The sequence below is a fragment of the Hevea brasiliensis genome, chromosome 11 (genome assembly GCF_030052815.1).
Source record: "Hevea brasiliensis isolate MT/VB/25A 57/8 chromosome 11, ASM3005281v1, whole genome shotgun sequence".
Taxonomy (NCBI): domain Eukaryota; kingdom Viridiplantae; phylum Streptophyta; class Magnoliopsida; order Malpighiales; family Euphorbiaceae; genus Hevea; species Hevea brasiliensis.
In genome coordinates, this window is record NC_079503.1 from 72,698,650 (window position 1) to 72,711,597 (window position 12,948).

The window sequence follows — 12,948 nt, forward strand, 5'->3', positions numbered from 1 at the left end:
AGGGAGTTAAAAACTCAGTTGCAAGAGTTACTGGATAAGGGGTTCATACGCCCCAGTGTGTCACCATGGGGAGCTCCAGTGCTGTTTGTGAAAAAGAAGGATGGGACTTTGAGGCTATGCATCGATTACCGGCAGTTGAATAAAGTGACTGTGAAGAACAAATATCCGTTGCCTAGAATTGATGATCTGTTTGATCAATTGAAGGGAGCAGGAGTATTTTCTAAAATTGATCTCAGATCAGGGTATCATCAGCTGAGGGTAAAGGATGCAGATGTGCCAAAGACTGCATTCAGGACCCGATATGGGCATTATGAGTTCCTAGTGATGCCCTTTGGCTTAACAAATGCACCAGCGGCATTCATGGACCTTATGAACCGTATCTTTCATCCACACTTAGATCGGTTCGTAGTGGTCTTTATTGATGATATTTTGGTATATTCCAAGACCAGGGAAGAACATGATGAGCATTTGAGGATTGTTCTGCAAACCCTGAGAGAAAAGAAGCTGTATGCTAAGCTGTCCAAGTGTGACTTTTGGCTGATTGAGATAGCATTCCTTGGACACATAGTGTCAGCTGATGGGATTAGGGTGGATCCCAAGAAAATAGAAGCAGTGATGGAATGGAAGCCTCCCAGGAATACAACTGAGGTCAGAAGCTTCTTGGGGCTAGCTGGGTATTACAGGAGATTTGTGAAGGATTTTCCTAATATTGCTCCAATGACCAAGTTGTTACACAAGAATGTCAAATTTGACTGGAATGACAAGTGTCAGACCAGTTTTGAGAAGTTGAAGGCTATGTTGACAGAGGCACCAGAGTTAACACAGCCAGTGTCAGGAAAGGACTTTGTGGTCTACAGTGATGCCTCTCATAATCGGTTAGGGTGTGTGTTGATGCAAGAGGGGAAAGTGATTGCCTATGCTTCCAGACAGCTAAGGCCACATGAACAAAACTACCCTACCCATGATTTAGAGCTTGCAGCAATTATCTTCGCACTGAAGATATGGAGGCACTACTTGTATGGTGAAAAGTGCTATATTTACACTGACCACAAAAGCCTGAAATATTTGCCAACCCAGAAGGAGCTCAACCTTAGACAGAGGCGATGGATTGAGTTCCTGAAGGACTATGATTGTGTAATTGACTACCACCCTGGGAAGGCAAATGTAGTTGCTGATGCTTTAAGCAGAAAATCCATGACAGCCTTGAGATCATTGAATGCCCGTCTATCTTTGATTCGAGATGGAGCTATTTTGGCTGAGTTGCAAGTGAGGCCAAACCTGCTACAGCAGATTTTAGATGGGCAAAAGGCAGATGAGAAGCTAATGGCTATTATGAGCAAAATCCCAGAGGGAAAAGCAACTGACTATGAGGTGAAAGCAGATGGGTGTCTGTATTACAAAGGAAGACTGTGTGTACCAGATGATGGGGGATTGAAGGCCAGTATTCTAAAAGAGGCACACACCAGTGTATATGCTATGCACCCAGGAAGTACAAAGATGTATCATGATCTAAAGCTTCGGTATTGGTGGCCTGGTATGAAGAAGGATATAGCTGACTATGTGACTAAATGCTTGACATGTCAGCAAGTCAAGGCAGAACATCAAGTTCCATCAGGTTTGCTACAGTCTATACGCATACCTGAATGGAAATGGGATCGGGTCACCATGGATTTTGTAAGTGGTTTGCCTCTCACCCGGAAGAAACATGATGCAGTATGGGTGATAATTGATAGATTGACAAAGTCAGCACACTTTCTGCCAGTTAGGACTGACTACTCACTGGAGAAGTTAGCAGAATTGTATATCAGTGAGATAGTTAGACTGCATGGAATTCCACTTTCCATCATATCTGATCGAGACCCAAGGTTTACATCGAGATTCTGGAAGAAGTTGCATGAATCCTTGGGTACACAACTCCATTTCAGCACAGCTTTCCATCCTCAGACGGATGGGCAATCAGAAAGAGTAATCCAGGTAAACAATTGAAACCAATGAAATTGATACAAATATTGAATTGAAATGATAACAATAACATGAAATATTTGTCAGGTCCTTGAGGATATGCTGAGGAGTTGTGTCATTGAGTTTGAGGGAAGTTGGGATAGATACCTCCCACTGGCAGAGTTTGCATACAACAATAGCTACCAAGCTAGCATCCAAATGGCCCCATATGAAGCCCTGTATGGGAGAAAATGTAGAACTCCAGTGTGCTGGACTGAATTGGGCGAAGACAAACTGGTAGGGCCAGACCTGGTGAGACAGGCTGAGGAGAAAGTGAAATTAATCAAAGCCAACTTGAAGGTTGCCTCGGACAGACAGAAATCTTATGCCGACTTGAAGAGAAAAGAAATAGAATATGTGGTTGGCGACAAAGTGTTCCTCAAGGTGTCACCATGGAAAAAAGTGTTGAGGTTTGGAAGAAAAGGTAAGTTGAGCCCTAGGTTCATTGGCCCATATGAAGTCATTGAACGTGTGGGTCTAGTGGCCTATAGGCTAGCTTTACCACCAGAGCTGGACAAGATCCACAATGTATTCCACGTATCCATGCTTAGGAGATACCGCTCAGATCCTTCACATGTCATCTCCAGAGAAGAAATTGAAATACAGCTGGATTTGACATATGAAGAAGAACCTCTATGAATTCTAGCTCGGGAAGTAAAAGAGTTGAGGAACAAGCAAATTCCATTGGTGAAAGTGCTTTGGAGGTACCACAACACCGAGGAAGCAACTTGGGAAAGTGAAGAGACGATGAGGCAACAGTTCCCTCAACTGTTTGCATCAGGTAAATTTCGAGGACGAAATTTAAATTAGAGGGGAAGAGTTATAACACCCTCCCGGTAACCACTCCGTACATCCTACTGTTCCGGTGACCAGTGTCGGTCCGGACAGCTAGAATGTCCGGAAAAATATTTAAACTAAAGTCAGGAACCATAATTAACTCAAATATTAATAAGAAAAATTTTGTAAAAAATTTTAGAAATAAAATACAACCAAGTAAAACGAGCCGGTGCCCAAGCGATGGGTAACCGGAGAGAAGTTCTTGATTCTATAACGAGGAGCCCTAGACAGGGAAAAATTATAAAATAATTTTTGGGACTCCAGAGAAGGGTCATTGAGGTTCCTATGGCATTAGAATGCCAAGAAAATACCTAGAAAAATTTTTCAATCGGTACAGACAATTTTGACCCGTTAAGCCGAACGGAGGGCATTTTGGTCATTTCGCCTTCAGAGGTGATTTTTGGCCGACTTGTCCAGTTGAGTAAATAATTAATATGATATAAAATATGAAGAAACATTGCTAGAAATTAAATTGAAACTTGATAGAAAAGAAAAGAAAGAAAAAGGAGCTTAATTGGGAATTATGATGTCATGCTTAGGTAATTAAAAGTGTATTGGCCAATCAAATTTAAGCAAGTCCATTAAAATGAAATAAAAATGGGTAATGAGGCAGAATTCTAGAAACCCAAAACTAGCTCCCTCTCTTCTTCTTCACGCCACTCACTCACTCTTACCCATTCCACCATTAACAACCTTTCATCCTTCATCTTTCTTAGCTTTCTTCCACTAAAAACCCTAACTACCAACACAAAAATTCATTCTATCATCTTGGTGATTATTGTGGGAGCAAAAAGAAAAGGAAACCAAGACTTTGAGGAAGGGAAAAATTCTGCCACTTGAGGTTAGTGCATTTATATCTTAAAAACTCATTATTTTCATGGTTTGGGACTTGAAACTAGTAAGGATTGTGATTTAAATTAACAAAAACTTATGTCTATAACATCTTGAATTTTGGCTGCCCTAGCTATGGAATAGGGGGAAGTGTTTTGATGAGCTTAGAGTGGAATAGAAACCATGTTGAAGTGATAAACATATGAGCAATGCATTGGTAGCTACTAAGATACATGGCATAAACCATGAATTTAAATTAGGGTTTGGAAAGGTGAAAATGTGACTTGGCTTAGAAAATTATTAGAGAGCATTTTAGTGGTCAATTAGTGACCATTTTAGGTAATTTGACCAACAAATGGACAGAAAAATGAGATTGCAAAGTGAGGATTGCAGGCTGCCCTAGGACAGCAGAATAGGGACTGAAAATTCAGTCCCTTTGCACTGCCATAACTTGGGCTGTGTTAGTCCAATTGGTGTTTGGCCAATTGGACATGAAACTAGGCTTATAATGGCACATTTTTGCTGAAGAAACCATGCCCAAAAGACCAAAGCAAGAGGACCAAAACTTGGCCCCAAATCCGGATACCCTGCACTGATTCTGCAGAATTTGGCCAAATGAACAGTAACTGTTCATTTGGCCATAACTCACTGTAGATTTGGTCAATTGACCTGAAATTTTTACAGCAACAAGTTAACACATAGACAAACAACTTTCATGAAGGAACCTACCCCAAATTATGGCCAGAACCCATCCAAACAAGTGGTTCCATTCACTGTTCATGCACTGTAGATATGGTAATTTTCTGCAGAATGCACATCCAGACAGCTTGGGTTTTTGGACCATATCTGGAGCTACAAAACTCCAAATGGAGTGATTCAAAAAATGAAATTCAACTAGACAAAATAAGGAACAACTTTCATGTTTTAAATTTCTTCAAATTCCCACAGTAACAGTGTCCAATAGAACAGTGAAGTTGACTCACCAAAACTGAAAATTCTGCTTGTGTTGAATTACACTTTGGAATGGTATTAACACTTAATGCCAACAAGTTTTAAACACCAAATGTGGTATGTTGGGAGTGCCAAAGTCAATGTACACATTTGTATTCTAAAAGTCGACATTTTTGTTGACCAATGATGAATAGTGACACCAAAAATTTGAAATTCACAAATTGAAGAATTTAAAAGTTTCTAATGCCCTAGTATACCTAACAAGATTGGTTTGGATAGTTTGGCATGCCAATAGGGTTCAGTTAGCAGTACTGCACATGACAAAAATGTCATTCTGTGATTTCATGGCTTTTAGCCATTCTGACTTTGTATTGAGACTTGGCCTTGTGCCTGATATTATTTACAGCTTGTTAGCTGTTCTATTGCACACCGGGAGATGCATATGTGACCGATGGTGTGACGGCCCGAGGTACTAGGTACCCGGTGCGGTTACCTGTTATCGATCCGATGCGTCTAGTGTAGGTTACTTGGGGCAACCAGATGAATGAAAATGAGCAATGTAGAAGAAATAAAGGAATGGATATACAAATACATGACAAACAAAACATGCACATGCAATACATATTTATATCTGTTATTTCTTGTTATTTTATTATTGCACCACTAAGCATTATTGCTTAGCGCGTTGCTTTTGCCACGCGTAGGTTCTGGAGATACCGATCGTGAGCCCAGTAGACCACAGACTGGGTGAGTCCATCCGGCAGTTCTGCTCAGTGTCCGTGTCACCTCAACTTCTGCTGTGCATTGGTAGGACACTAGGTGTCATTTTGACATTTTGTAACTAAATTTTGATTTTTCTTCATATGTAATTAAACTTGTGTAATGTATATTGATGTATATGTAAATTATGAAAATTGTATTTGTTAATGGAAAAGTAAATGTTTACTTGTGATTTATATGTGAACATCACATGTGAATGATGAATGAGAATAGAAATTGAAATGTTGAAATCTTGATATTGAGTTTGGTGTTGATATTGGAGTTTGAGATGATGGAATAAAAATATTGGAAGTGTTTTTAACAGGTTCCGAAGAACTGTTTTCTCCATTTTTAGTCGGTACTCCGCCGTATTTTCTTTAAAATTTTCGGAACCTCAAAATAATAATGTTTGCGATAAATGGCTTAAATAAATCATATTTCATAAATTAGTTTAAAAAGCATGATACAAATTAAGTAAGGTATATTAGAGTATGCCGGTACACCGTGTGGCCTTACTTACTCGGGTATACTGTACACGGGTAAGGGGTGTCACATAGAATGCCAAGAAAATGCTTAGAAAAATTTTTAGATTGGTACAGACGATTTTGGCTCAATAAGCCAAAAAGAGGGCATCTTAGTCATTTCATCTTCAGAGATGATTTTTGGCCAACTTGTCCAATTAAATAAATAATTATTATGACATTAAAAATGAATAAAAATTGCTAAAAATTTAATTGAAAATGAGTAGAAAAGAAAAGGAAAGAAAATAAATTAAATTAGAATTTTGATATCACTATGATGTCATTAAAACACTTACACCCAATCATATTGTGACACATGTTTATAAACCCAATTAAAAGAGTAAAATGGGCAGCAAATTGAAAAGAAAAACTGCATTCTTCTTCCTCCCATAGCCCAGCCGAAATCCCTCTCCAAACCCAATCCACCATTAAAGCTTCATTAAGCTTTCAACCGCACTCCAATTCACCTTAAAATCTCATCCTCTCTTCACAAAAATTTATCCCTACCACTAGAGCAAGCTTAAGGCAGCAATTAGAAGAAGAAAAAGTGAGGTTTAGCAAGCTTATAAGTGACTCCATTCAAGATTACTGTCAATTAATCCTTTAAACTTTGTGTATGCATCATTGGGAGTATGAATTGATCCATTGATGTATGTGTTTGAAGAATTGAAATGGTTGGAGTTAGGGTTTGGGGCACAAATTTGAGATTTTGCTCATGTATTGGTACAAGGAAGTTCTAATGGTCAATTAGTGACCATTTGGCTATGTGTAATTAGGAAGTGAAGTGATTTGTGCCATGGGAATTGAAGTTAGGTATGCTGCCTAGTGTGACTTGCAGAACTGGGTGTGAGTCCAGTATATTTGGGTAGCTATAACTAGAGTTTGATAGGTTCAATTGGTGCAAGGCCAATTGGATATGAAATTAGATACATAATGGCACAACTTTGATGAAGGAACGCTGCCCAGAAAACCACAATAAACTAACCTAAAAATTGACCAAATCCGAGTACCATTTATTCTGCCTGGGCAAAATGACCAAATGAACAATGTTAATTCATTTGGTCATAACTCAGTGTAGAAAGGTCCAATTGACCTGAAATTTATATCAATGAAAAACTTAGACAATTTAGAACAACTTTCATGTAGAACACAAACACTAATTCTAGACTTAACCAAATGAAATTGTTGGCCAAATTTGAGCTACCAAATCTGGCAGAATGGGATTCTGCCCAGAATACCAATCAGCCAGCCTTGTTCAAATTAGCATATCTTAAGCTAGAAAACTCCAAATGGAGTGATTCAAAAATGGAATTAAAGAAGACACATAAAGGAATACTATACAAAAGACTAATGGAACAGTAAACTTAGTGCTTAAAATCTGAAAATTGTAAATAACCAATACTAAGCTTTGAAATGGTATTGGCAACCAATACCAACAACTTTACAATGTAAAATGTGGTATGTTGGGGATATTAGAACCAATATACCTATTGTTTATGAAAAAGTCAACAGTTTAGTTGACTAATGAAATGAATAGTAACAATTAAACTTCAATTTCAAAGATTTGTAAAATTTAAAAGTGTAACATGCCCTAGTAGGCCTAGTGTGATTGGTTTAGATAGGTTGGCATGCCAATACGGTTCTGTTAGCAGTACTGCATATGGCATCATGTCATTATGTAATTCATGGCTTAAATAGCCAATCTATGATTTTATGGCTTTTAGCCATTCGGACCTTATTGTGATACTTGGCCTTGTGCCTAATATTTATTACAACTTGTTACTTGTTCTGTTGCACACCGGGAGACACTATGTGATCGATAGTGTGACAGCCTGAGGTACTTGGTACCCAGTGCCATTTTACTTGTTTATCCAGTTCAGTCACTGGTATAGGTTACTTGGGCAACCAAAAATAAATATTAATAAATTTTAATCAAGTATTAAAGTAAAAAGTACCAAATAAATAATACTACAGATAATTACCAAAAATTTATCCATATGAGAAATTAACATATACACTGCATGTTTATTTCTTTTTAGTTCTTTTTATTTTATTATTGGCACCACTAAGCAGTATTGCTTAGCGCGTTGCTTTTGCCATGCGTAGGTACTGGAGATACAGAGCGTGATCCTTGTAGACCTCAGTCCGGGTGAGGATCAGATTTGCGAGTGTCTTGTGTCACTTCTCAGGCTACAGTGCATTTTGTAGGACACTAGGTTACATTTTTCATTTTGTAATTTTTATAAACTTTGTAATTAAATTTTTATTTTATTATGTATATTTAAAACTTCTGTAATGCAATTTTGTATTAATGTGATTATCTATAAATTTGTGTTTATGGATAAAATTTGAGTATTTATTCATAATCTGAGTATGATTTTGATATGAAACGAATGAATGAAAAATTGAGGAATTATTGAGAATTCAATGAGAAATTTATTGAGAAATGATGACATATTTGGAGTTGTGGATTTGAATAATTATTGGAAGTGTTTTCTATAGGGTCCGAAGAACTGTTTTCTCCATTTTTAGCCGGCACTTTGCCGGATTTTCCGTAAAATTTTCGGAACCTTAAATTAATTCAAAATTTCAATAAATAAATTAAATGACATAAATTTCACTTTATGATAAATAAATAAATTAAGAAAAGGGTAAATTGTAATAAAGTAAGATTTGTTGCTCTGGCACACTGTGTGGCATATCTTATTCGGCTACACTATAAACGGGTAAGGGGTGTCACACGAGAATTATTTCTTGATTTAATTTCTTATGAACTTAATGCATGCTATGTGTTGTTACCCACTTAGTATTGATTATAGATATTAATTGAAGGACTGAAAGGTAAAGATTAATATTCGAAAATCAAGATTTTTAAACTAGCAATTCTGACCTAGACATAGGCTGATTACCTTTATGGAATTTCAAAATTGGTCAAAGACCTTAAAGGGTTTTAATTAATTTGATTACCACGAAAGTCGATTTTAAGTTAATTAAAATACATCCTAGGTGCCTTGAGAGAGGACTTAGGATACCTTAGGATTAATTTCCATCAAGGCAAATGATTCTCAATCCAGTAAATAAACAAGATAACTTCCATAGTAAGATTCAAGTGTGAAATCTTAATTCTAGAATTATTTCAAAATAGATTATTTCATTTTAAATTTATCATTCTAGTGTTTAAAATAAACAACTTTCATTCCCTCATTATTCGATAGCCTAAACAGTCAAAATCACTGTGTAGTTTGGTAGTTACTAATTAAATTCCTCGTGGAATGATACTCTACTCACTACTCTATTACTTGTTCGAAATTCATGCACTTACGGGGTTGCAAAACCAACAAACAAGTTTTTGGCACCGTTGTCGGGGAATTTAATTTTAGCAATATTAAGCGATAAGTAATTTAGCTGATTTAGGCATTTTCATTTATTGTTTAATTTTATTTAAATTGTTTCATTCTCTTATTCTTTCTCAGGTTATCAGTTTGGTATATGACCAAAACAAGACCAGAGAAAGAAATCGTTGATTTGGATCCAGAGATAGACAGAACCCTATTAACTATCAGGAGAGAGATGAAGCGTAAAGGACAAGATCAAAGAGATCCAGAAATTCCAAATACGGCTGACAATAACAACAACAGGCCGAGACTCTTGAAGGATTACTGAGCTCCCTCTAGACAAGGATTCCAACCTAGTGTTATAAGACCCACAGTGGAAGCCAATAATTTTGAATTAAAACTGGCATGGCTCCAGATGATCCAATAAACTCAGTTTGGAGGATCACCAACAGAAGATTTGCACTACCACCTCCAATGCTTTCTTGCCCTTTGTGACACATTCAAGATGAATGGAGTTTCTAATCAAGCTATAAGACTCAGAGCATTTCCATTCTTCCTTTGAGACAGAGCAAGGAAGTGGTTACCATCTCAACCGACTGGAACATTCACCACTTAAGAGGACCTCTCTCAAACTTTTCTAGCAAAATATTTCCCGCCTTCAAAGATTGCGAGGTTGAGAATTGACCTCAACACTTTTAGGCAAAGGGAAGGTGAATCACTCTATGATGCATGGGAGAGATATAAGGACCTACAGAGAGAATGCCCACACCATAGCATAGAAGATTGGCTCCTGGTTTAGAACTTCTATAATGGGCTACTACCCTCTTCAAACAGCACTGTAGATTCAGCGGCAGAAGGTGACCTAATGGAGAAAACAGTGAATCAAGCACTTGAACTTCTGGAGAGGGTCGCATATCACAACTACTAGTGATCAAATGAAAGGGGAAATGCAAGGAAAATAGCAGGGATCCTAAAAGTGGATGCCCTAAGCATGATAAATGCTCAATTTGACCAGCTCACAAGGAGGCTTGATAAAATGCAAGCCAATGTTGTAGGGATGAACAATTAACATGAGGACAGCTATGGAGGATGATACATGGGTTCAGAATATAATAGCTTCAATGAACCTCCCACAGAACAGATGAACTATGTGAATAATGGAGGAAACTTCAATCAAAGGCAACTTAACAATCCATATTCAAATACTTACAACCCTGGATGGAGGAATCACCCAAATTTCTCATGGTCCAATTAGCAAAATCAGCCAATAAACAAACAGTAAGGGTACAGACCCCTATCACCACCTGGATTTCAGAATAGGGGATAAAAACCTATACAGCCACCACCCCCTCAGAGCCAACAGCCTGAATTAAGGTTGACTGTGGAATCCATGATGGAAAGCTTCCTAGCATCCCAGCAACAGCAGAATGAAACTGAATTCCAGAATGGACCAACTTGCCACACATAACAAGATACTTGAGAATCAAATTGCTTAGCGGGCAAGTTCTTCAAGCAAGGTTGCTGGTAAACTGCTTAGTCAACTAGAAATGAACCCAAGAGAGCACTGCAAGGCAGCTACATTGAGGAGTGGAAGGATTTTAGAACAGTCAGAGGAAGAACCAATTGAGAAAACCTCTGATAAATCTAAAAACCAGGCAGAGAAGAAAAAGGAAGAAGCTAAGGAGAAGCAAGAGGACGAAGTAAGGAAGAAAAAGAAGCTACCAAAACCATATCAGCCTCCTCTACCCTTCCCTCAGAGATTCCAGAAAGCCAGATTGGATAAGCAGTTTGGGAAGTTTCTAGAAGTCTTGTAGAAACTTTATATAAACATTCCTTTTATAGAAGCACTCTCTCAAATGCTATCCTATGCCAAGTTCCTCAAAGACATTTTATCAAAGAAGAGAAGGCTAGAGGACTATGAGACTATCGCTCTTACAGAGGAATGTAGTGCCATATTGCAGAAAAAGCTACCTCCAAAGCTCAAGGATCTAGGAAGCTTCTCCATACCTTGCCTTATCGGTAACATGAATATTGACAAAGCCCTATGTGATCTAGGTGCAAGCGTGAGTTTGATGCCTTTGTCAATATGTAAGAAGCATGATATGGGGGAACTTAAGCCTACAACAATTTCGTTACAACTGGCTGATCGATCTGTGAAATACCCTGTGGGCATTCTAGAAAACATCCCTATCAAGGTGGGAAAATTCTTTATCCCAGTTGATTTTATTGTATTGGAAATGGAGGAGGACGTCCAAATCCCCATAATCTTGGGAAGACCTTTTCTAGTAACTGTTGGAGCTATCATAGAAGTCAAGAATGGGCTGCTAACTCTCAAGGTAGGAGAGGAAGAAGTGGAGTTCAATCTATTCAATGCAATGAAGCACAAGCTTGAACTTAATGAATGCTTCAAGGTCAATGTGATTGATAAGCAAGTTGAAGAGGAATTCATTAAAGCACACCCTGAAGACCCTCTAGGAGCATCCATCGTGCACAGCCTCACAGCAGAGAATGAGAACACGGAGATTGCAGCTTGTGTGCAATCCTTGACAGCTAGTCCATCCCCACTATTGGCTCAAGTTTTTGCTATAGAAGAGTTGATGGAAGAATAGCCCAAGGGCAAGCTCCAGGAAAACACCAAATAGGTAGAACTGAAACCTCTTCCCTCTACCCTAAGGTACTGTAACATCCTCACTTTAGCTAGTCCGTACAGTCTACTGTTCTGGTGACCAATGTCGATCCGGGCAGCTAGAATGTTTGAAATTATAAATATACTAGAGTGAGGAGTTATAAAGAAACTAAATAATGCTCATAAAAATCAAGGAAAAATTTTTAAAACCGAAATACACTAAGGTTAAACGAGCCGAAACACCAGGGATGAGTGACTCGAAGGGGAAGTGATGGTGAAGGCCATTAACAACCCTAGACCCGGGGGTGGAAAATTATAAAATAATTTTTGGGACTCCAGAAAAGGGTCATTGAGGTTCTTATGGCATTAAAATGCCAAGAAAATGCTTAGAAAAATTTTTCTATCGGTACACACAATTTTGGCTCATTAAGCCAAATGAAGGGCATTTTGATCATTTCGTCTTCAGAGATGATTTTTGACCGACTTGTCCATTTATGTAAATAATTTATATGACATAAAATGTGAATAAATATTGTTAAAAATTTAATTGAAATTAAATAGACAAGAAAAGGAGAGAAAATGAAAGAAAATGGAATTATGACATCATAATGATGCCATTAAAATTCTCCCAACCAATCCAATATTGACACATGGCATAAGTTTATTTAAAAGAGACTTAATGGGCTGAAAAATGAAAAAAAAAAAAATCAGAACTCTCTCCATTCTTCTTCCTTGCCATCACCTCTCCCTCCATAGCCAACCTTAGCAAGCTTTTGAAAGCTTGATTTCCATAGCTTTTAACCAACTAAACCTTATATTCCCAACACAAAAAAGTGTTTTTACATCTTGCTGAGTCTTTTGGAAGCAAAAAGAAAAGGAAAAGAAGAACCCTAGCAAGTGAAAATTTCACTCCATTAGAGGTTTGTGACCTAACCTTGGTTTTCACTTTAAATTCATGTTTAAGGACTATGAATGAGTGCAAATTTCAAAGAAATTTATGAAATACCATTTGTATGCCATCCCATAATTTCGGCAGCCTTGGTTGGGGTAAGATTGTGATGATTTTTATGGAGTTAAAATGGTAGTA

At 37.7% G+C, this 12,948-nt stretch overlaps 1 protein-coding gene and 1 non-coding gene across 2 annotated transcripts; one reads left to right on the forward strand and one right to left on the reverse strand.

The window, feature by feature from the left end:
* Positions 1-9,905: 9,905 nt before the first annotated feature.
* Positions 9,906-10,012, reverse strand: LOC131170844 (small nucleolar RNA R71). Its single transcript, XR_009141610.1, has one exon. It is a non-coding gene; the product is annotated as a small nucleolar RNA R71 (small nucleolar RNA).
* A 1,079-nt stretch (positions 10,013-11,091) lies between these two features.
* On the forward strand, positions 11,092-11,844 carry LOC110653585 (uncharacterized). The gene has a single exon (XM_021809297.1). It carries the CDS (start codon positions 11,092-11,094, stop codon positions 11,842-11,844), a length of 753 nt encoding a protein of 250 aa, XP_021664989.1.
* The last annotated feature ends 1,104 nt before the right edge of the window (positions 11,845-12,948 follow it).